This window comes from Hyaena hyaena, unplaced genomic scaffold (assembly GCF_003009895.1).
Source record: "Hyaena hyaena isolate Hyena2069 unplaced genomic scaffold, ASM300989v1 scaffold_46, whole genome shotgun sequence".
Lineage (NCBI taxonomy): Eukaryota > Metazoa > Chordata > Mammalia > Carnivora > Hyaenidae > Hyaena > Hyaena hyaena.
The window spans coordinates 2,528,824-2,553,848 of record NW_024080678.1 but is presented as its reverse complement, the minus strand read 5'-3'; the positions used below and the strand labels follow the sequence as shown (position 1 = coordinate 2,553,848).

Here is a 25,025-nt window from a genome sequence, read left to right as displayed (position 1 = left end):
CTACTCAGTATTGCTTAATAGTCTCTGTTTATAGCAAGTCGATATCCATGTTCTTGCAGGATTGCACTATCAGACTGAACTCTAATCCCAGTAAGAAAATCTAGGGTGGCTTTTCAGCACACCTGCACATGAAGCCTGGGTTCAAATTCCTCTGGTATCACTCATTTTTAACAGGGTATTTAACCTTTCTGAGCCTCAGTTTCTTCATCTGCCAAATGGGGAGAGTCATTCATAGCAGCCATCTCAAAGGGTAGTGGTGAGAATGAAATAATACATGCGAACACATCTGGTTATTGCTCTTGATATCTGTACCACTGGCAAAAAAATGCAGTAGAGAGTAGGAGGGCTCCAAAGTCAGACTGCCTACATTCAAAGACGGGCTCCTGCCAATTAAAGTTGGGCAACTTTGGGCAAGCCACTTATTCCCTTTAAGCTTCAGTTTCTGTAAGATGGAGGCAATGATAGTGCTTATCCCAACAAGGAAAAGCATTCAGCCCTACCTTGCAAGTATTCAACATATGGTAACTTACTATTTTACCTACTCCTTCAGGTGACAGATACTCTGCACAGAGTAAATGGGATCCTACCAAAGACCCCTCTGTCTCTGCACTAAACATCTCCAGTTCATTATGCTGATCCACTTTACTCATGAATGTCAGACTCCACTTACTCTAATCACTCTCTTCAGAAGGTATTCCATGGGATACTCCCTTATGGTGTGACACCAAGATTGAATCTGTTACTAGTCTGACTAGCATAGTGTGTGTGTGTGTGTGTGTGTGTGTGTATGTGAGAGTATGTGTGTGCATGTGTGTGTGTGTGCATGTATGACAGAGTGTATGTGACAGAGACAGTGTGTGCATGACAGTGTGTGAAAGAGCATGTGTATATGTGCGCATGTGTGTTTATGCACCATCACCTTCCTGGGCTCTAAATGCTGTACTTTGATAATGCAGCCCGAAGTAGCATCAGGTTTTGGGGGAGCAGCAACCATTAATTATGGTTTATCGAATATTCAATATATGTGCTAGAAACCATGCTAAGTATATAACTTACACTGACTCATTTAACCCCTTAAATAACTCTAGGGGGCAGATACCATTATCCCCATTTTTCAGATGAGGAAACATGCACAGAGATGTTATAAATAGAAGGTCAACATAACTAAAATATGGCAGAGCTGGGATCTATCTCCAGTCCCTCCTACTCTGAAGCCAATCTTAACTTCCACTCTATACTTCTTCCACAAATATTAAGAGTTTGTTCAAATCTTAAGTCTTTTCTTTCTCAGTATGATTTGAGTAAGCTAAGTCTCCTTAGTTTTGCTCTTCTTCAGCTGAGCTTTTCCATAGGGAAAACTCCATGTATCCCCCTTCAATTTGATTGTATCCAATTTAATGTAGCATATTCTCTCTCTCTTTCGGCTTCAAACCATCAGCAAACGTAATTAGATAAGTCTCTATTAAGGAATAGAACAAAGGTAAGGGCAAGTCCTTAGGCAAGGGCTGTATTTCTCTCAAGGTGTATCTCTATCAAGTAATCATTTCCTAGTCTGGGTACGGTTCAACTTGTTACCAATTCACCAGTCTGAATTAACATTCAACCTCCATTTCTTTATCTTGCTGACAATTATTTCTTGAAATGTCACATGGTCTTTATAGTTAATCTCTACAGCAAAGGTCTGTTTGAATAAAGGTTGTCCCATAAAGAACTGTGGATGAAAGGCTAAAGTGGGTATGCAAAATATATACATGATGGTCTTGAGTGTCTGAACTATTTTAAGGGAAAAATTCCACCTTTGCTTCCATAAGACATTTGAGTTGAAGAAATATATAAAGAGCAGAAGATGAATAGGACTTGAATCAAGAGCCTTTTCTGGGATCCACATACATCCATTTAACCCCGTCCCAACTCCCATATCACATAAGGGCAAGACTCAAAGGGAGCCACGGACGTTTGTATGTAAATGTATGGCTTTGCCAGCTTCCTTTACTGGAGTCAAGGACAGATTCTTCACCCTCTCTTGCCTTTCTTTCCATCTGCTAGAGCAAGACATTGGTATTCCTTGTGCCTTGGTACCTCTATTATCACTGAGGAAGGACTCACCATTATAATTACAGCCTTTTCTTATTAGAAAGGAATGAAGCCCAAGGCTCTGTCCCACCAAGTCCTAGTCTGCTAGTTTCTCAGAACTGAGTCTATTTGATATTAATCCATTCATCAACCTCACTGCTTAGTCCCACAGAGGGGTGACTTGTACCTGTGGAGAAAAAGACCCTTTGCCTCAAATATAAATAGAGGAGAACTTGACATGCCAAGCACTCTGGCCAGAACGTCTCAGACCTTCTGAGGACACTGCTGTGAGGCCCCACAGAGCCAATGGGGCATTCTGGGTAATACAATGCAATGTGATGCAGTCCCCTCTCTGGCCTCCCCAGAGTTTCTTGATTCCTGGCTCTGCAAGAGCTGAGGCAAGCAGTTTTTGAACTGGGGGGAAGAGGGTGGAGAGAAGGGGTGGAGGCTTCCTCTAGGCCAACCACAACTAACTCATTCGCTCTGTCCAGCAAAACCCAGACAGTGCAATTATCTGGTTAATTTGGCCCTTAGTTGGGAGACAGACTTCCAAAATGTGAGGCCAGCTCAGACTAAACAGTGGCTTCCATCCTAAGACTTTTCCCAAGTGCGAGGGGATACATGTGAGATTCCTGGGGGGTTGCTTATGTGTCCCACCCATTCATCCAGATGGAAAAAGGCAAACAATTCAGACACTAAGATGGGTTTAGGAAGGCATGTCTTGCAGGGAAAAATGCCCAATAACTTGCTATTTGGTCTCCTGGCTAATTTGCCTTCTGGCTACTATGGAGGGGGGTGGCTGGAAATCAGGATGACTCTAAATTAGCCAACATTTTCAAGAATGTATGTAGCCTTTGTTGATCAGTTGAGTGTTCCCAGAACCCCTGGGTGACTTATTTTTAGAGCAATTCCCAATGATTCTTCTGAGGATACTCCTACTCTTAGATTTTAAATCTGTAAGGTGGGCTAGGGGCATCACTGAGATAAATGGGTAAAATTAAAACATGCCTCTGGGGTGTTCACAAATGGAAGGAGATGGGGCTAGCGAAATTGGCAAGTAAGCCTTTACCAGATGGTTTATGGAAAAGCCAGATTTTTGAGGGGAGATTAAGGAGCAGTGATTTATCTCCCTTGGAAAGTGACAAGCAGCCTGGAATCTGTGGAATCTATCAGTTATTCATTCTGCAAATAGTTCTTCAGTTCTAGTATGTGCCAGGCCCTGTGCTACTCACAATGCAGTCATGTTTCTTACACTCATGCAAATAATCCCACACCTAAATATGTGGACAAGGGCTCAGAGGGCGAAGTTATGTTATAATAGGGAATCACCAGGTTAGCTGATCTAGATCAAGGTGTGAGGGCTCAGAGAAGGAGTCTTTGAGGAAGAGATTTAAAAGTGAACACTTTAAAGAATCTATTTCCTTTTTTGAAAGACCATTCTGGCTTTAGTACTAAAAATAAATGAGAATTATGTGAAAAGATAGAGTTAGAAGGCTATTTCTTGATAGGAAGATTGGATGAGAGCCGGTGATGGTTCAGCCAAGGATCTAGGCAATAAGGATGGATAGAAGTGGATGGACCAGAGACAGGGGTGTGGAGTCAACAGGTGTAGTGGCAGAGGGAGTGGAGGCATCTAGGAGACTGTGCAGGCTTCTGGCTAATGTGGAGGTTAGAGGTTACCACTGTTTATTGAGAGGGAACTTGAAAGGAGTGGTAGGTGGGGGCTAGGGGAAGATGATGTGTCCTATTCTGAAGTCAACTGAACTGAACTCCTACCTTCCTATAAACTGTACTTCCAGCTTCCTTAAAAATTCCTCACACTGTATCAGTTTATCTCTCTTTTTCTCAGCTTCCTCTTTTTTCTATAATTGTGTCTTCTAAATCACTTATTCTCCTTTCTGCCTCTTCAATCCAAAATAGTGTGGGAGAGGGAGGGAGGCAAACCATGAGAGATTCTTCAACGCTGAGAACAAACTGAGGACTGATGGGGGTGGGGGGAAGGGAAAGGGGGTGATGGGCATGGACGAGGGCACTTGTGGGGATGAGCACTGGGTGTTATGTGGAAACCAACTTGACAATAAACCATTAAAAAAAAAATTCCTCACACTGCTTCCTTCTCATATGCTCTTCATGTTGCCATCTCCACTTATTGAAATCCTACCCATCCTTCAAGATGCCCTCCAAATGCCACCCTCTCCTCAGAGCCATCCTGACTCCCTCAATTAGTTGTGGCCTCTGCTGCCCTTAGCACTAAATTTGGACCTCTCTTGGATTCCACTTGTGTTGAGGTTCTGTGAAGACTTATCTCCCTGCCCTACCTAGACCACAAACGTTTTGGGACACAGCCTCTGTCTCCATATCCTCTTTCCCCATGTTAGCTAGCTAGCATAGTAGACGCTTGACAAATATTTGTTAAGTGAACAAAAATAACCTGCTCTTTGCCATGGAAGGAAAACCAGTAGACATTGGACTGACTTGAAAGCCACAGGATCAAATTGAAATTCAAGTTTAAGGTGTTTTAATACTAAGCCAACTCAAATTGGATACTCAGAAGGGCTTTCTGTTTCTCCAACACACCAAACTCAAAGAATGCTGAAAATGTCACACCTCTCTATTTTCTTATTGCACTTTTCAGAGTTCATCTTATAGTAGAGACCTTGTCTATCTTATTAACTATTTGTCTTTGATGATGATGATGATAAATGAATAACATTTACTAAGTGCCTGGTATGTGAAAGGCACTGTTCCAAGTACTTCTCATGGACTAACTCATTGGATCCTCATAGTCACCCTATGAAATTGATGCTATTACTACCCAATTGTATAGATAAATGGAGCCACTAAGAGCTTAGGTACTGCTCAACCAAGGAGTGGCATCGAGATTCAAACCTACACTCTGGCTCCAGAGCCCATGCTCTGATGTGCTCCCCTAAGGCTGAGCACCATGCTTGGCATTTAGTAGGTCCCCAACAAGTGCTCACTGAATGAATGAGAGGAGCCCTAGATCTGGAGATCACAAGTTCTAATCTTATTTCTGCCACTGACTTCCAATGTAGCCTTGAACAAGTCTGTTATTTCTTTCCCCATAAAATAAGGTGTCTGGATGCTGATATTAACAGTAACAACAAGAGCCAGTATTCATAATTCTAGCCTCTTTTGAGGTTTTAAATCATCTAATCCCAACAACAACGATACAAGGAAATTGATGCACAGAGCAAGTAAGTTCACCTGCTCACTACCTATTAAATGAGAGAGGCGGGCTTCAAACCCACAGTGTTCCCTAATCCACTGGTGCCAAGGAGATGCCTTGGGGGGCTCTGGGGAGAATAGGGAAGGTGGAGCAGGACGGAGCAGACAGATTTTTGGGTCTCCCACGCGTATTTCGTCAGAGAACCTCTACTTGTCTCTAGTATGTAGAATAGGCTCCTACGTAAGATTTCCTTTGAAGAAAGGTTCTGCTGCTAAAACAGAAAAACATTAAACTAAATAATTCTGAAATGTAATAAAACTCCCAGGTATAAGCCAGGATTTTCTAGTAATCTTGGCTCATGGTAGCCACATAAGATGAGGACGAAGGCTGCTCCTGGGAAAGGCTCCAGCTGTGGAAAACATCAGGGCAATAGCATGAAAGACTGAGCTCCAACCTACCTGCTCCACTCGGATTTCAATCTCTCCATTCACCTTCTTTCCATGGAAGTATTTGGCCCTGTTGAAGAGAGGAAGAATACTACTGAGTAAGGATAAAGACTGCTTTACTATTTTCTCCCTTCTCTCAAAGCCCTTACCCCCAGGGGTACATATCAGACACATTTGTAACTTCATGCTCTCTCCTCCTACCCTCACTGCTGATTTTCTCATTATTTGTATATACTATGTACAAGAAGGAAAAGACTACTGGATGTGAAGATTGGAGACTCAGGTTCTGTTTCTGCTTGGCATCCTTGTGTTTCAATTTTATAATCTGTAAAAGGAAGATATTAATACCTGCATGACTTATTTCTAAGGGCTATTTTAAGGATCAAATGAGATAAAGAATGCTATATAAATAAATAGTGCAGAATTATTTTATTACTTTATTGAGTTATACTCCCCATACTCCATAAATTATCTATCTATCCACCCACTCCTCCATTTGTCCATCTGTCCAGTGAAGCAGCCCTCATCTGTCCCCTCATCTATCCATGAGTCCATGCATCCATGCATCCATCTATCTTCTTTCCACTATATCCTACTCCTATCTTCTCATCTACCTATTGCTCAAGGCAGAAACGTAGACATCATTCTTGTTACCTCTTTCTCTCTCCCTATCCCCACTGATTCTACATTCTAATTATTTCCCAAATCCATCCAAATGCCCATTTTTCTCAATAAGCACCCTAATCTTGACCCCCTTCATTTCTCTTCTCATATAGATTCTCTTTTCATACTCTTCTTTCATAGCACTCATTACAATTATAGTTAGTTATAATTAGTAACTGTGTTTAATGCCTGTGTCTCACTAAACTATAACACAACTTCTTGGAGTAAGGACCAAATATTCCCAAAACCTACCAGAGTGCTTAACACACAGTAGGAACTCAATTAATATTTGTTGGATGAATAATGAGTGGAGATAGATGGGGGAAAAAAACTCAGTTGTTGAGTATTTACTCCGTTTCAGAAACTGTTCTGTAGGCTTGAACCTATAATAGCCTTTCTCATTTAGTGCTTACAACCACCACCATGAAGAAGGCATTATTATTTCCATCCTATAAAAGAGAAAACTGAAACACAGAGGAATGAAATATTTTGCCTAAGGGACTAGAGTCCTGGCCTTCTAATTCCACATCTATGTTTTTGCTCAACCTTGAAAAAGAGCAGCAAATGTTGGGGTACTCTAGGTTTAGATGTCCTCCCACACACAAGGCAAAAGTAATAAAAGTTTCCATTTGCTCTTTTGGATTTTTGGTATGGAGAAAACTAATAGTTCTTAGTCACTTGCTGTAAACTGAGCACTGTGTTAAGCATTTCCATAAACCTTTCTGGGGCAGAGAGAGCTTTTGGTTCCAATACCCATTCCCGTCTTCCCCACAGTAAGAGAGTTTACAGACTGGGACACACACACACACACACACACACACACACTCACACAAAAGAATAAATATCCCAACTCTCCATTCAGCTAGCGGTGGCCATGTGACTGAGTTCTTATCAATAATTTGTAAGTAGTATATCCAAGAATCTTAGTTCTTTTTCCTGGAACATCCATGTTACCATCTATTTTTTCAGCCTTCCATTTGTGAAAAAAAGAATCTTTCTATAAATTCTCTGACCAAGCTTCAGCCTGTTTGCTTCCAGAGAGTCTCTACCTACACTTGGCTGATGCCAGTGGAGTTCATCTCTTTCTAAGACTGCCCAAATCGCTGACTGACAGCTGTTAATATTAAGATTACTTTTTCTTACTATGTTGACAGGCCTAGATGTCAACTAGGCAAAACTCTAGTGGTATAGGAGCTGTTGTTGTGACTTGAAAGGAAGATTTTGTTTTCTTTCTCAGACATGGCATTTGACAAAATGTACTGTAAGGCTCATACAAAGGGAACCTTTCCACATAGTTTGTGAATTTTATCATGAATCTTTAAAGGTAGTGTCAGCAAACTGCAGACACTGGGATAAGTCCACTTCTAATATTTGTGGGGCCTGGGGCAAAAGAACAAATGTTTATGTATATAATATGTCTAATATTTACAATTGATAAATAAAACTAGCAAACATTTAAATAAAAAATGCCCGTCTTCCTTCCTTGACAAAGACAACTACATCATGACCTGCAGGGGTCAGAATTCAGACTTCTTGGAATTCTTAGAGTTCTACCCAGAGCAAGGCAGCATGGGGATTGCCTTCTCCTGGTTCCTACAGTCTTCCCTGACTCTCCTCCCACCCTCCTTTCAGTCTTGCATCACCTGGGCTTCTTGTGCAGGCTTTTGGATAGCCCAGCCCACATGCCATGCTTCATCTCTTCACTCATTCCCCCATCAACAGTTCTCCCTTCGCCATGCCTTCCAAGGATGGACCAGGGAACTGGCCTATGCAGGGCATGGAATCGGGCCAGGGTCCCTTTGGGCAAGTAATTCCAGGGTTCTTTGTATCCACTGGATGGTGGAAGGGTGTAATTTGTAGGGTCCTGGTACAGGGCCCTCCTTTGCTGTCAGAAGGGGTACAGCTCATAAAGTCTGGAGTAGGACTTAGGGCAAGGTTCCCTCTACATTAGGTTTAAAAGAAGTACTGCGTGGGCCTGGGACTTCAGAATAGTAACTAATGAGAACAATCACTGGTACACTGGAAAAAGCATGGCTTGGGCAAAATCTGAGCCCTACAACTCACTCACCACATGTTCTAAGCCAAGCTACTTAACCCTTCTAGGTCATGGTTTTCTCATTTGTCAAGTGGTGATAACATCTATAGCCAACGCTGTGGTGATAAATTCACCTGATCCTCTATGCAACAAGGCAACAGAGTGTAGTAGGTTCAGGGCAATCACATGGATGGAATCCCACCTCTACCACTCACTCACTGTGCAACTTTGGGTAACTCACTCAACCTCCGTGTGCCTGTTTCCACATTCCGGAAGTGGGGTCAGTAAAAGTAAGTATCTCACAGCGTTGTTGTAAAGATTAACTGAGACAAGATGTATAAAGCACTGAGAACAGTTTCTGCACATAGTAAGCTCCAAAGTATATAGCCCAGAGCCTAAAACAAAATCGACAACAACAAAGAAATATTGAGTGTTTCCTCTGTGCCCTCATGGAGGTTATGAAACAGAAATGTGATTCACCTCCTTTTGATCTGTTCCATCAATGCAATGAACGATGGGTGATGATAATAATAATAGACACCGTTGGTATATAAGGCTTGCTAGTACCTTCATATCCCTCCTCCTATTAGACACTACTAGGTTGGGCAGGGATCAGTCCCCACACATTCCAGGTGGAGAAGTCCCTGTTAAAGATACATATAAACTCTAAGTGGCACCAGTGAGTTAGATCTTGTGCTTCTAGATTTTCAGGATCAGCAGGATCTTGCTGACTTTGGCCCATTTCTCCTCTGGTGTTCTGTCCACCTCACAGATACACTCAACTTCCTGCAACTCCCTAGCCACGTCCTACACTTTACACCACAGAGCTTTTGCACCCGCTGTTCTCTCTCCTTAGGATGGCTTCTTGCTCTTCTCTGCCTGGCTGTCTCCAAGATCCTCACTCACCTCCTCTATCAAGTTTTCCTTGATAGTGGCCCCCTAATGAGGCTGGGTTAGGTGTTCCTCCTTGGGGTTCCTATAGCATCCTGTACTTCACAACCATGAAAAGATGTACCACTCCATGTTGTAATTGCACAGCGTTTATCTGTACCCTGTCCCCATACACCTAGTCTGTGAGCTCCTGGAAACCTGAAACTGTGTGTCAGTGCTCAATGAATTCGGTGTCTGGCACAAAGTGCCAGGGCACAAGGCGCATGTTTAACGAATGTTTGCTAACTGGGTAAATGAATAGTCTTCCAAGGAGAAGCCATAACGTATCCTGTCCTCAAGACACTTTACTGTCATCTACTGGCACACTGCTGTAATACACTTACAAATCTGCACTGATTACAACGTGGGGTCGTTGTACAGTGTCCAACCTGAATGACTGGTAGCCCTCAGCTCGATTCTAACCAGAACCCAGAGCACTTTGTACTATACGAATACCACCCAAGCAGCTCTAGCCTTCACAAGGCCTCACCTTCCCAGGAGAAACACTTGTTTTGCCCATCTCTGGAATGTTTACTGCAGAGCCTGGCAGACGGACTCCGGCTGAAGCTGAGGGTCAGGCAGTCCATCCCCCTGCCTGGCTGGGAGTCAGAAGTCTGTCTCCTGACAGGCCACACAGACTGCTGCCTCCTTGCCGGGGGCTCATTCAGGCTTGAGCTGCCTCTGAACAGTCCTGTCTGGCAGAGGGAAGGGTAGGGATGGTCTGGAATTCTAGATGCCTTGGGGGCTGGGACTGCTGCCTTTGTAATTGCCTGGCTGTTTGACCCCAGGCAAAACGGATGGCCTCACTGTGCCTGAAGGCCATCTTCCTAATGCAGACCTCTTTCTAATGCCCCAATATGTTTATTCTTATAATGAGCTCCTGAATATCCCAGCCAATCACTCAAGGCCTTGGCCTTGGGAAGGAGGTGGGGGAAACTCTTGATTCCAGGAAGCTTCCTTCTCTGTGGGTGGTCTCATATTTTACTGCCACATCAGAGGCACTAGGAAGGAGAATATTATAAAACCAGCGCTGCCTGGGGTGGGAAATCCCAAGTTTGGGGAGGCGGGATGTGGTGTGTGAGAGAGATTTATGAGGAGCGGGTACTAAGTTCTTTCATGGCGACAGCAGGGGCAGAAGGAAGAGGAGAATTAGCACAAACAGGATCCACCTGTGTCCAAGCGGCACCCTCCTAATAAATGTGTCTGGGATGTAGAGTCAATGTGGCTGGGCCTTGGCTATGCCCTTCCCAGGGAGGAGGGGTCAGGAATGTTCTGTCTCAGGCACAGTTCTCTTCTCACAGGTCCCTCTTGTAAGGGGATGGATGGGGGGCAGGGAGGCAGTGATCTGGCCCAGAAGAGTCTCATGTTTCTGATGCAACATATTGGTTGCTTATTTGCAGCCTGGACTTAAGCAGAGAGAGATGGACTATGGATCAATTAGGAAATCACTGAAGGTAGACAGGCTCAGGGAGTCAGCAAGATGAGGAGGATCACATAGCACGTTGGCTGGCTGGAGGTGTGGCGAAAGCAGGAACTTTGAACACAGGGGTCCAAGTCAGAGATCCAGTCTAGCTCCATTATTTGCTTAAAAAAAAACAACAACAAACAAACAACTAACCTACCTGGCCCCTTCCCACTGCCAGAGGGAACTCTCCAATGATGGGGCAGCCTTTCCATACCACCTTGCAATTAGAAAACTCCAATGAGTTAGGGAGGGGAGGGATCTTCTGAGAGTGACAAGGCCCCTTGCACCTACAGGAATCTGTAGAGGTAAGAAAATAGAGCCCCAGGCCACAGGATATGACAAATGGCCCCTCATTGGCTTCTGACAATAATAGGAAAGGAGATTTTCATGGGTAGGTCCAGTCACTATTCACTCCCTTACTTAACCACCATTTACTGAGCCTCATATAGACCAGGCACCCTACTAGGCCTAAGGGGAAAAGGCTAACAGAGTGCTTGCTCTTGTGGAACTTAACAGCCTCCCAGAAAAGTCAGAAAACTAACCAGGTGAAAAAGAAATAGTGAGTAAGAATAAAATGCACAAAGTGGCCGATGATGAGATGTGGAGAGCAGGGGAGATCTGACTCAGGTTGGTGAGGGAAGTCTTCTTCAAAGCACACTTAACACATATTTATTGATCAGCTACTAAGGGCCAGAGCCTATAGGTTCTAAGGAAGCAAGTATGAAGACAACATAGTCCTTGGCCTCAGGGAGCTTACTACCTAACAGGAGGGAGAGGCTCATAAACGGACAAAGACCACACAGGGCACTAGCACAAAGATCCAGGTCAGCCCACAGAAGGGGCATCCAGCCTAGTCTAAGGGTCAGGAGCTACTTCCCTGTTGAAGTGGCCCAGGTCATCCATCAATCCATCCAATATTTGGAGTCTATTCTTTGCCAGGGCAAGGGCTACAAAGATTAATGTGAGAGGGCCTGGATGTGTGTGTATGTGTGAAAGGCACAGACAAGGGCAAACGACATGGGCAGATGCTGGGGGTACTCAGGGAGGTGACGAATTTTCCAGTGGCATGTCCTAAATATGCAGGAAAGATGAGTAACAGGCATGGTGCAGAAGACCTAGATTTGAGTTGGCAGCTGAGGCACTACAGCCTCACGATTTTGGACAAGCTACACGATTTTGGACAAGCTACACGATTTTGGACAAGCTGTTACCATCTCATCTATAGAATAGGGATAGTAAGATCTACCCACGGGTTAGCATGAGGATGCAGATTGGAAGGACTCTGGGAACCTGGCAAAAATGTGCTAGCAAGTGTGCTACTCACTCGTGGGCTGTGAGGGTGGAACTTCACCTCTCCAGGCAAAGAAGTAGGTGGGCACTGCTAGCATTGGAGACAGACTCAGGTCTTGTCCAGCTCTATTTATTTCCTTGTACTGCCTCAGACAGACATCAATCTTCCCAAGCCCCAGTTTCATCTGTAAGTGCCCATGAATGATATCCCTGACACATGGCAGGTGTTAAATGTCTCTCTCTTTCCCTTTTGACCTTCACCAGGATGGGTTGAGGGCTGAGGTCAGTTGGGTGTGTCCCTGGCGAAGTGACATGTCATTTCCTCCCTCCAAGAGGAGGAAGGTGGCAGTGTCTTCCTTGCTCTAAATGAAACTCCTCCTTCATGTCTAGCCTAATGGAAACCTGCCTGGACTGCTCCCTGGGATCTCCTCTTCCTCCCCAGTATAGGCCTTTAGAGTAAACAAAGTCATCAGCCACCCACTCACCATGACTGCAGAAATTGGGCCAGAATGTCATCTCAGTCTTTACCCCTCTCCTTGCCAAAGACACTACACTGTGTCACCTTCATTCCTACAGATATCTGAAAGTCCACAATCTTTATTACACAAAGAGAATTAGTTAACATCTAGAAAGCTAAGCCATTCTCTCTCTGCTCCTGCAAACATTTAATGAGCTTCTGCTAAGAGCCCAAGCTGGGGAAATGCCCACTGAAAGGTAATACACTGAAAGATTATTCATACCAAGGTACAAGTGACTAACATTTGATCATTCCAGAAAAGGGATTTAGATGGTACAAGGAGGATGAGAAAGGGACCATGAGAATATTGAGTGTTTGATTTAGAAAGGGGGAGTGGGGGCAGGGGGCGGTGCCTGGGTGGTTCAGTTGGTTAAGCGTCCAACTCTTGATTTCGGCTCAGGTCATGATCCCAGGATCTTGGGATGGAGCCCCACATGGGATGGAGTCCCAGGTTGTGGGATGGAGAGATTCTCTCTCTCTCTCTCCCCCCCTCCACATGCACACTTTCTCTCTAAAATAAATAGAAAAAAAGAAACAGGGTATGAGGCCTTTCAAGGTGTGAAGTGCAGGGCACAGAAGGAAAAGGCTGAGAGAAGTTATTTTCCATCCATTCTTCTCTTCTTCGCTTCCTCCCTACATCCATCCATTTATTTACCTTTCCATCCATCCACTCACCCATCCATCTATCCAATCTCTTACCCATGCATGCATGCATGCTTCTATCCATCCACCCATCTATCCAAGGTCCACTGTGTGCCCAGCACTGCACAAGACCCTAAGTACTGCACTAAACAAAACAGCTCTCCTGTCATTGTGGTACATATAGTCTAGCTGGGAAAGAAACCCAGAAGAGGAGCTAGAATACACATTTATCCTGACTCCCACCTTCTTTATCTGAAGTTGCCAACTGGTACACTTCATGAAGTCCACAGTCTTATTTTTGGACTTAAATTGACTACTTACAATTTTACGATAGAAAATTCATATAAAACCTCAGATTTTTGGCTGTCCTTGGAAAATCAATGATTTGGCAACACCAGGCCCTTATTCCTGCATGGTAACAACTAGGTGAGTGAACTGAAGCTGCTGCCTTCAGAGGGGACATCAGTTCAACACAGTCCCCACTGCTCTGTCATCTTGCTGAAGCTAAAACCAAGTGGCAGACACCATTTGTCATAAATCATGTGTTGTTGTTTTCCTTATAGCAGGGAAATATTTCTCTATGCCTGTGCCTTTTCCTACCACCTGCCCCTTCACTCACGGACCATCTTGTCTTCTGTGAGCAGCTGCACAGGCAACCCCTCATATAACTAATTCCATTCTGAAGATGGCAATCGGCTCAGTGCAAATCTTCAGGAAACACACACCCTTACCCTTCCTGAAGATCCAGGGTGGGAGGTCAGGAAAATGGACACAAAGCACCATCTTCTCCCTTGCCATCACAGATAGCCTGCCTCCTGCCAAGGAAACACATCCTAGGCAGGCCTCCACAGGCCCCAGGAGAAGAGACGTTCTGTAATGAGGCTGGCATCTGCCCAATGACCTGCCTTCCCCAGGGCAAGGCTGTAACCAGGCAGGGGAAAGTCTGTAGACTCCAACACTGATACAGCTATTGCTAAGAAAGTCATGGCATCTCAGGAACTCCATGAAAGGTCATTCAGAGGACCAGGGTGAGAAAACCACGTTTTGGAGGGAGAGGAGAAACTCATAAGGTAAACAGTTGAACTCTTCAGAGAAAAGCACAACAAAGTCAAGAGAAGTGACTGAGACATAAAGGCATAGAGTAAAAAACAAAAAGCTTTAGGCCCAAGACTCCTGCAAGGGCTTATAAGCCAACCTCTTTATAGCTGGAGCATCTTCTGCATTATTCCTTCCAAATGCCAAGCCCGGTTGTGCATGATGGGGAGCTCACTCCCTCACCAGGAAGCCCACTTGACTGTGTATGACTTTCCCATTTTATATATTGAACTGAAATAGATCTCCTGCTTAGTTGGCCCCACTGTTCCCAGCTCTACCAGTTGGGAACCACATGAAAGAAGTCTTGTAATGAAAGAGGTCTTGTAACTCAATGGTTTCTAAGCTTGGCCATCATCATTAAAAAAAAAAAAAAAAAAAATACAATTTCCCAAGCTCCACTCTGGATATTCTGATTCAGTAGTTCTAAGGGCACTCTGCAGTGTGGCCTGTCCTGCGCCCATTTGAACTTCCAGTAACAGTACCTCCATTTGCATTTGCACTTATGGAACCAAGCAGTTCTCTTGCACGTGGTCTTGGTAGAACTGTCCCAGGACATACTGTGGAACCAGCCAGGTCTGTGCTTCCCCAAGATTTTGATTTGTCAGCAGAGAGGCTGGGAGGAAACATGAGCTGACTTCTCTAGAGAAGGCTGCCTGCACAAGTCCCAGCCTCCTAGATCCCAGTGGAGTCCTGGGTCCTGGCCTCTCCGAGACTTGAGTCTTCCTATTTTCTTTTGATTCTGTGAGCCTCCCACATCTAAAACATCCCCATTTTGCCAAAGTCTGTTTCTTTTTCTTGCAAACAAAGAACTCTGTCTAATACAGAAGGTGTAGGGTGGTTCTTGGGAATCTGAATGTTGTCCTGATAGAAACTGTCTTTTGGGGAACATGATCTTAATCCATCAGCATTTGACTTATGAGGAAAATGAGGCCCAGAGAGAAAAGTGGCTCCACTATGATCCCATAGCATCAACAGAGAAGGGAGGAATCTGGAAGAAACAGCATCTATCAGATTTCTCCCCACATTCCCTTCTGCTCAAAGACATTTCCCCCAGATTTTCCAGCCAGTTTCAGAGGATGAAGACTCTACCAGGGCGAGAGACAGCTCTTCACTGTTTTCCCCCTCCCTCTCTCTCTCTCCCTGAAAGAGCTGGGTAGGAAGCAGCAGGGGCACCAGGCCTCAGGATTGGACAGCAGGAAGACCTCACGGAGAGAGGTCAGCACTTGAAAAATTCCTCAAGTCAAAGGGCTTGGGGCTTGGGTGCCACACAAGGCCCTCACTGTGTGCGTACATTGTCTCCCTGATAAAAGGGGCCGGGCCTGGGAAAACGGAGCCTGTCTCCAGGAGACTAGGCAGGCTGCTGGGGAATGCCCAAGGCCCCTCCCCTCCTCCAGGCTCCAGGGCCAGGGACCCAAGGGGGAGGGGCAGGAGTGCAGGGCAGGTGCCCAGAGTGGGAGGGGTGAGTCCAAACGTCCAGAGCCACTCTAGGTGCTGTTGGGTGGCCTGTGTAAGTTGGTGAATGAGTGAGGAAGGTGACATTAGGTCTCTCCTTTCTTCCTCTCCCTTCCATCCCTGTGTTTCCTCATAGGAAACAGCCAAGGCTTGCCTTGTTCAAAGGGATATTTAGGGGTAGAGGAAGTGACGGGGACGGATGTAAAGATTTTGTTTCCCAGAGCCAGGTCTCTTCAACAGAAAGATGTGTGTCTCAGCTATGAGCCCCTAAGCGCCTCTAGGAGGAGGGGACCAGTTCAGGCCTCCATCTTGTCATCTTCACAGTAGAGTTCTGCCAGCTTACCAGCATCCAGACACCCCTCCTCCAGGCCTTTTGGAAGACAGCCCTCAAGCATATCCAGCTGAACTGAGAAGCATGCCAAGTGGCTTCCTTCCCCCTGGCTTCCAGCACTATTATATTCATCAGTAATTAGTAATTGCAATTAATTGTTAATACAGTTACCATTTCAGTGCCTGTTATGACAAGCTAAGCCCTGTCCCAGCCCCATCCGTGCCATTGTCTCTAATCTTCGCAAGGACCCTTTGCAAAAGATATACCGTGATCCTGCCTCACAGCTGAGGAATGTGAGGTTCAGAGGCCAGACCTCCCAAGGTCATGCAAGAGAGAAGGAGAAGAGACCTGGGCAGTCTGCCTTTAGACTGTCTACAAGTTTTGCTTCCTCTCTGCTGGTGACTGACAATCCTCAGTCCTTGTCACAGGGAGGGAAAGCTGAGAATGGGGTCAACTGAGGGGCCTGTTTTGGTTCTCCACCCAGGAAACAAGAGTGCATAGGCCAGCCTCTCATTTGGACCCATGTTAGCTGGGCTGAGATGGTGGCAACTGTCTCTCGTTGCCATCATCTGTAAGTAGGGTATTTAGTTGGAAGATGGGTCACCCAGTTAAATTTTAATTTTGGATAAACAAACAACAATTTGATAGTATAAGTCTATACCAAATATTGCATGAGATAAATTAATTGCTTATCAAAGTATTAACTGAGTGGAATCCAGCAACCCTGCCCCAAAGCCACTGCTAGTGAGGGCAGCTCGGCGTTCAAATACCCCCTGTAGGCGGCACAGTGGGAAGCAGAATGTCCTGGTCACCATGAGACCAATTAGGCCCCCTGCAAGGCTTCGAGGGGCTTGCCAACATGCCCTGATCTCCTCAGGCCTTCAGTCAGAGCAGCCAGAAGCAGTTCAGCCCCTCAAGTGGAGCCTAGAGCCTCTGAGTTACCAGCTGAAGGAGGAGGGGGGCCCATGGGCAAAGTGTGGGCCTCAGGTACTCTTTCTGAATTCCAGGGCAGCTGAGTATTTTCTGAGAGAGACTCTCCCCCAGGGCATCCTTGATCCTAAACTCTTCCTTCATAATAAGATCAGCCTTTGGCAAAAGCATCTGTTTGTTTGTTAACTAAATCATCCCTGATCTTACCTTGTGCCAGGTGCTGTGCTAGCTTCCAAGAATACGGTGTTCAAGCAAAGGAGGCCTAAGCTCCACTCTCCTGGAGCTCATGTTCTAGCACAGGACCACAGCACAGGTGAAGAAACCCTACGCATGGAAAAAATGCCTGTAAGGGAGAGGAACAGCATGCTCGCTCTCACTGGAGCCTTGTAACAATCCTGTGAGCTCAGTGGTACAGTGACAGTGGTGGCATTATGGTCCTCACTTTACAGATGAGGGAACTGAGGCTCAGAAAGGTAGAACAGCTTGGCTAAGAGCTAGTGAGGGGCAGAGCTGGGACTTCAACCCCAACCTGCCACCTGCCAGCCCTGAGTTCTCTGCATTTTATCTTCCTTCCTATTTTAACTCTCTTAGGAAACATGTCTGACATGTGTTAGGAAATCACATATTTAATATCAAAACACAGGGGGAAAGAGCAGAAAACATCCTGTTGGAGCCTTAAACAGAAGAAAATAGTCCAAAGGCAATTCCCAAACCTGAGATCAGGAGTGTCTGTATGGCTCCAGGAGCCTCCTTTCCTCCTGGCATCTTCTCTTTCCAGCTGCCCACACGGCTCCAGCAGGGTGGGGCCGCCTGGCTGGAGGTGGGGCACTTTCCTCTGAGGGTGAGGTCACCAAGATCCTGTGCTTGGCTGCAGTGCTGTTACATGGAGTCCTGCCACCCGGTCTCCTCCCACTGCTCTCAGACACGGGGCGTGTGCGGGTGTGTGTGCATGTGTGAGCCTCTCGGGCAGGCTCTGCTGGCCAATGCCCTCACGCACAGCCCTGGAGGGCTTGTACTCAGGTGGGAAAAATGAGGAGAGAACAGGGTGTCCAGGATGGTCTGAGCTGGATCCCAGATGCCCCTGACATCTGTTTTGATTTTGGGCTTGGGGCCACAGTTTTCCCTATGTATAAAATGAGAGCAGAGAAAGTACTCCATCCAGTTGTTGGGAGATCTGACTTAGAGCATCTATGAAAACCTTTCTGGTGCTGCAAAGTACACAAATGCTTGCTACATGACAATGATGAAGACATGACCCCAACCCCAAAGAGCTCATGGTTTATTCATTTGTGTGTTCATTCATTTTTTTGACCAAGACTTTTCAGCATCTACCTCTTGCCAAACACCGAGGTTCTGTGCAGGGGTCAGCAGGAGCTGTGGCTCCATCAGAAAGGGCTCTTAACAAGTCAGTCCTGTTCAAGTCCCAGCGCAGCCACCCACCTGTGTTTGGTTCCCTGAGCAGGTGCCTGGGCTCTCTCTGTGCTCTGCTTCCTCACCTGTACAATCAAGGTGAGTGCCTACGACCAGAGCTGTGTTGGCAAATGATTACCTAGCTCTCTGGGGAGAAGTGAAAGCCCCGTTTTGTAGCATTTGCCAATTTCCATGGTGTAAATGCTTTCATGTGGCCACTGTGACTTTCTGTTGGATCTAGTATGAAAGGGAAAAAAAGAGGATTTCAGAATGTCATCCAAGTTACCCCTTAGTGTCACTGTCATCATCCTCGTCCGTCATTACCAATAACTCATCACCTCCAAAGTTCTTTATTCAATCAACAGACATTTCCTAACTAACTGCTCGCCCCGTTGTAGGTGCTGAGATACAAAGATATCATCTGGGAGTGGGTGGGGTGGTGGTAGGGGGGACACAAATGATCATAAAGCATCTCTTGGTGAATCTAGAAATGCACGAGGTGATTTGATGGGTATCACTGACCATTATTTAGTAGGAGAATGTGGCCTGATACACTCCAGGCTGGAAGCATAGTAGCAGAGGGGTGTTTCAAATCAAGAATACTTTTTCATTTCCTCCCAAACAAATAAAAGAAAAAAGAAACATAGGGAAGGGTGGAGAATAGAAGGGAAGGTAACAATAGATCACTGTTGAAATGGAATAGCAGACATTCTGGGAACAAGGCCATGGGTGAGGTAAGAGGAGAGGAGAGCCAGAGTTCCACAGGCCACTGGAGGGAGGGGTTGGGGGCAAAGGCTTAGGTTCTTCTATCCCCTTCTCCCCAACACCCTTCTCCTCAACTCCATCCAGCCAGCCTCTGGAGATCTTATAGGTAAAACTGTGAGCAGGGAGGTACACCCAACCAAAGTACGATTATGAGCAATCTTTTTTGGTCATGCTCAATATTTTGATTTTGAAATCAAACCTGGAGTTCTGGTATATTCTGTGGGCAATAATAAAATTTTGTGCCAACTTTTTTTTAGACAGTCTCAAATGGCAGCCTTACAGTTACTCTCACATACTGGAAAACAAAGAGCCAAGATTTTACACAAAGGTGAGTAAAAAAGAGAAATCCCTCAACTGTATGTATTATACTGCTTAGTCCTAAGATAAGGTGGTTTTCAGGCCCTGTTATGCTCATTAAAAGTTATCCTCATGGGACTGGAGTGGGGGCAATGATGTATGCTCCTTGAATATTTACTGTGTGTTAAGCAGCAAGTATAGAAGGAAGAATATGACACAGGCCTTGTTCTGGCATTACAGAGAGCCACCTGATAGCCAATGATCATACAGTGTGAAATTACTGTAGCACCATGAAATATGCTTTATGTTATATAAAGGAGGTGGTTGTTAGCACTGTTGGCAAGGCCTGGGGTGTCAGGGTAGACCTCACAAAAGAGGTGACACCTGAGAAGGTTTTAAGGATGAATGGAAATTGGGCAAGTAAATGAGATAGGGAAGGGCATTCCAGGTAGCAGGAAGCAGAATGTGCTAAGGCAAATGTGTTTAAGAACCACAGATTGCTGTTATTTCTGCAGAATAAATAGTAAAGCAGGAAGTGGAGCTGGAGACAGAATTAGAGGGAGGCAGGCAAGCTGAGGACTGAATTTGAACTTGAGGACAATGATGCAGCAACAGAGGGTTATAATAAGAGATGAATGGTGGGGGCAAACTGATGAGGTCTGTGTTTCACAAAATGAACCTTTGGTGGTAACATGGAAGGTAACCAGGGGGTAAAGACTAGAGGCCTGAGACCAGTGAGGCTGCTGGAAAATTCTAGGCAAGAGAAAGAGTGGACAGGTAGTAAGGCTGAAGAATACTGAGCTTGAAATCCATTTATTTTATTTCTCCTTTCCTTTGGTTCTTGTGTTTCTCAAGGCTGATTGATCTCCCTTCATCCCAAAAGATAGTACAAACTTGAGTTCAGGCTTGTAACTGAGCTGGACTTTATTGGGGCTGGCCCGAAGTCCCCCAAACACCACTGCCATTGCTGGGTTCACTTCCAGGGCCAACCCCAAGAGGTGGCAGGATCTTACAAAGATCACCATGAGTTGTTTTTCCCAGCAAAGGTAGCTTTAGGGCCCCCTATTTCTCCTCAGAGGATGAGAAGTCCTTCCCCCTGGGTCACTTGGCAGGTATCAGATAGTCTTTGGGGGCCCCCAGGCTGGTTCAGAGTCTGCAAGCTGGCCTCTGCCAAGAAGGGGAGGATGGGGGCTTCCTGCAAACTCCCTCAGCACAAGGAAACTTGATTCTGCAGGAAGGCCCAGGACCCAGAACGGGAAGACAGAGGATCTGCGCCTGAGAATGGTGAAAAGGGAGCAGCATTGTTCCTGGTGGGTTCACTCTCAGTCCAGACAGTGGCTATCTCCCCCTTCATTATCATCTCAAAGGGGGGTAAAAAATGGGCCCTGTGAGCTGGCTTCTCCCCTGTAACAACTTCTTCCTCTCAGGAGACAGTTTGCACAATGGAGGAGGGGCCGGGCAGGGGCTGACCCAGGCAGCCCACACTCTGCCAAAGCTGCCCGGGACAGTGGGGCTGGCCCGCCACCTGCTGGCCACTCCTGGTGGCGGGGGACAGGCATCTTTTGAGAACTCTGCAGGGGAGGACTGGGATTCCCAGGCAGCCAGCATCAATTTGGAGAAAGCTGGGAATGTATTAAGATTCAGAGAGGTTAGGAAGCTGGAGAAGAATCTAGGATGGAGCTCTGCAGGAGAAGCTGATGTGTCCGTAGGCTGGAAGTCCAATGGATTCATAACTAGTTTCCTGGAAAGTTAATGTGCCTCAGTTTCTCCCTTCTTCCCTTTTTACTCACTGAAGGGCAAGAAAAAGATTGCTGTTTCTGAGACCTAATTAAATGTTGGTAAAAGAGGCATGATTGACATAGACTGGGAGACATTCCTCTGGCCAAAATCATGTCCCCCATCAGCATGCACAGCCTAAAATTCACACATTGGTCATGACTGCAGAATAGAGAGATGAAAACCAAGTCAAACTTAAATGTTACTTGGATGGGTGAGATAGGTGATAGGGATTAAGGAGTGAACTTGTCATAATGAGCATAAGATGATGCACAGAATTGTTGAATCACTATGTTGTACACCTGAAACTAACATAACACGGTAGGTTAACTGGAATTAAAATAAAAACTTAAAATAATAAACGTTACTTGAGTGAGGCCATTCATTGCATTTCAGCCTCATTCACTGTGCCTGCACACTGTACTACTTACCACATGGGCACTGGGAGGACAGAGATTAATAAGACTCTGTCTTATCACTCAGGAACTGATAGGCACAAGTGACCAATAGAAAACTCTGCACAGTAGGACAAATCCTAATCCACTCTGCTCATTATTGAGGATGAAGAGATTTAAATAAACATGGCTATGAGGGGCTGCCATCAAGATGATTAATGTGGCATAGGTCACAGAAGTCTGTAATAGTTACATACACTTACGTAGCACCTACTATCTACCAGACACATCCTAAGCACTTTTATATTAACTCAGATATTAACCCACTTACATGAATTAACTCTACAAGCTAGGTACTATTTTATTCACATTTAGGTATAGTAACTTGCAAAGGTCATTCAGCTACTATGGGGTACAGATGGGATTTGAACCCAAACAGCTTAGCTCTGAAGTCTGTGTTCCTCACCATTGTACAATGCTGTCATTTACAGCTCACCCTCCAAACAGAAAGTAACTTTCTTGATAAAGAGGTTTTTAAATAACCCTTGACCATTGCCATATCATGGCAAACCCTGGCTGAGGCCAAGATAACATGGTCAGCAGAGAACACTCAAAACCAAGGTCCAGTATGGGGTTAAAAAGAAACAAGAAGACTGCAAAGGCCATGCAGGCATTTTGATTAGTGGGCAGACAGGCAGCAGGAGGCTGTACAGGCAGGAGGGCCTGGAAGCAAAATCTCTGCAGAAATCAACTGCTAAACTCAGAATCAAAAGATGCTGCTTTGCATAAGTGCAGAAACAGATAAACAAGGCTTCAAGATGGGATGCTACAAGTGAGCAGTCATATTGAAGATAATGAAGACTGGATCAAAACAGAGGCTGTGCCCATGACTTCGCCTTGCTTAAGAAGAACCAACTTTTTAGCAGGAAAGTAAAGACTACTGTCTACACCTGCTGAACTATCTTTCATGTTGATGGTACTGAGTATCATACACTATAAATATCTCCCATTCCAAAGTACAGGCTTAATCATTCCCACTTGAGTTAACTTCTCAAGTGAATGTTGAGTGCGCGCACGCATGTTAGAACAGCAAAGCCTAGGACCTGCTCAGTGAACTGAATGCATTAATTTATTCACCTAAGACCTATTAGGTGTCTACGATGTGCCTACTATGTGGCAGCCTTTGGAGACGCATGCATGCAACCTTGCTCTCCAGCCCCATGACCATTTATGGGTTCACTGTCAGAAGTGCCCTGGATGGAGGGCTTCCATGTCTCCACATTTGGCCTTATTTTCTAGACTGCAAATTCTATGTCTCCCAACTAGGGCTGATAGTACTTAGCACCCTCTCTACCAAAAGTTTGGTGTAGACACCTATCCTCCAACTTCAGGTCCCTGTGAGCAGGGTCTGCTCACCACTTGCCTGAGCACCTAAGGCTGTGACTTGCACTCAACTGGTGCTCAGTAACCACTTGTAGAACTCCTTCAATGACCTTGACACATGTCTAGTCTCTGCCTCTGGAGAGCTTACCATGGATCGGCATGCCTAACAAGAGGCTGGAAGGCTTATCATTTCTGCCCATGTTTGATGTTGAGAACAGGTTCTGGAGTCAGATCGCCAGTGCATGGAAGAGCTGGGATACAAACTCAGTATCTGGTCTGGTCTCAAGGGTGTCAGATAAGGACTGTGGGTCTCTGTTCATTTCTTTTACCGTCATAGCAACCTTACTGAATGGACAGACGATGGCTGAAGCTGAAAGAGGTTAAGTAACCTGACTGAGTTATTTCAGATTTTTAAAGTTTTCTATTTTTAGGAAGGTAATATGGTACACATACTATATATTATATAACACTTCCAGTGAGCTCTGAGCAGCACCCCATAGCAAACGTATTAACATATAAATCAAGGGGCGCCTGGGTGGCTCAGTTGGTTAAGTGTCCAACTTTGGCTCAGGTCACGATCTCCTGGTTCATGGGTTCAAGCCCCACATCAGGCTCTGTGCTGACAGCTCAGAGACTGGAACCTGCTTCAGATCCTGTGTCTCGCTTTCTCTCTGCTCCTCCCCTGCTCACACTGTATCTGTCTCTCAAAAACGAATAAATGTTTTAAAAAATTTAAAAAAAGATATAAATCAAGATTGGCATAAATCATACGATCAAGCACACTGAGTGGTATAATGAAGACTGTTACAGTCTCACTTTCCCTCAGATCAGGCTTTGCTGCCACATGGATTATAAAATATTTTCCAGTTTTCAGATCCTTTTGGATTTTCAGATTTGCTGGTAAGGGATTAGGACTGTAAATGTAAAGCACAAAACAGGTGCCGTGGTGCTGGGCACGCAGTAGCCACATAGTAAATGTAGTTTCCGTCCCTCTGGCCACTCTCTGATACCATCAAACCTCTCAGCTTTCCTCTCTCCTCCCTCCCCCAGGAGTGAGATAAGCTCCCATTGCCTTTCTTGCCCCTAGGTGGTGGCAACTGTGGATTCTGGCTTACCAATCTGTGTGGGCATCATCAATCACCAGCAGGATCCTAGGCCTTTGAATAATGGGAGCAGAGGGACCCGGAGGCTCCATCAGCCCTGAGGGGGCTGCTGACGTCTGCTTCATGGCACTGGAGAAGGAGCTAAAGAGGCTGGATCCTGGAGAGGAAAAGGAGGCCGCCAGGGGTTGGGGGTGCCTCCTCTCCATGGCTGGGGAAGCAGGGGAGCTGGTAGAGCTGTCTGGGCGCTGCAGGTCTGTCATGTAGCCATTAGGCAGGTTGGCCACAAAACTGCTGTCAGATAGGCGCCGCCGGAGGAAATTCATGGCTATGGATGGAAGAGATGGCTTGTTCCCACTCGGACTTGTTTAGGTGAGCCCCAGAACACAGGCTGCCAGGAAGAGGAGGTGGTAGGGTCTTAAGCCAGAAGAGCCAGGGGAATCCTGCCCAAGTAGGCTTCAGCTGTCTTTGCTAACCTGTGGAAACAGGCCAACACACAAATTAGTGGAAATGATCTCTGCCCCGTAAGAGCAAACAGATACGGCACCTTCCTGCCCCACTGCTGGGGGCAGTACAAAGTGGGACACCCTTTTGGAAAAGAATTTGGCAACATGTAATTAGAGCATAGCCTTTTAACCTACAATTTCCATTTTCTGGAATTCTACCCCAAGAAAGGAATATCAGTTACAGAAAAAATCTCCTGCACAAGTATATTTTTCATAGCATTATTTATACTAGCAAACTATTGGAAAGAATTTCAACCTTCAATCACAAAATAATGTAATAAATAAATAAACTACAGCACACCCACTCAGTGGAAATTTTTGTGGCTATCAAAAC

At 45.5% G+C, this 25,025-nt stretch overlaps 1 protein-coding gene across 2 annotated transcripts in view; it reads right to left on the bottom strand.

Annotated features, from left to right (window-relative positions):
- Positions 1-24,526, bottom strand: part of SYN3 (synapsin III) — a 432,592-nt gene extending 408,066 nt beyond the window's left edge. The window contains exons 1-2 of one of the 2 annotated variants that reach the window (XM_039230445.1): positions 24,201-24,526; positions 5,722-5,779 (exon numbers count right to left, since the gene is read on the bottom strand). In XM_039230445.1, coding sequence (XP_039086376.1) covers positions 5,722-5,779; positions 24,201-24,511 — 369 coding nt within the window. In that variant the 5' untranslated portion in view covers positions 24,512-24,526. The remainder of the gene's footprint in view (positions 1-5,721; positions 5,780-24,200) is intronic. The other variant, XM_039230444.1, reaches the window with a different exon arrangement.
- Positions 24,527-25,025: the final 499 nt, after the last annotated feature.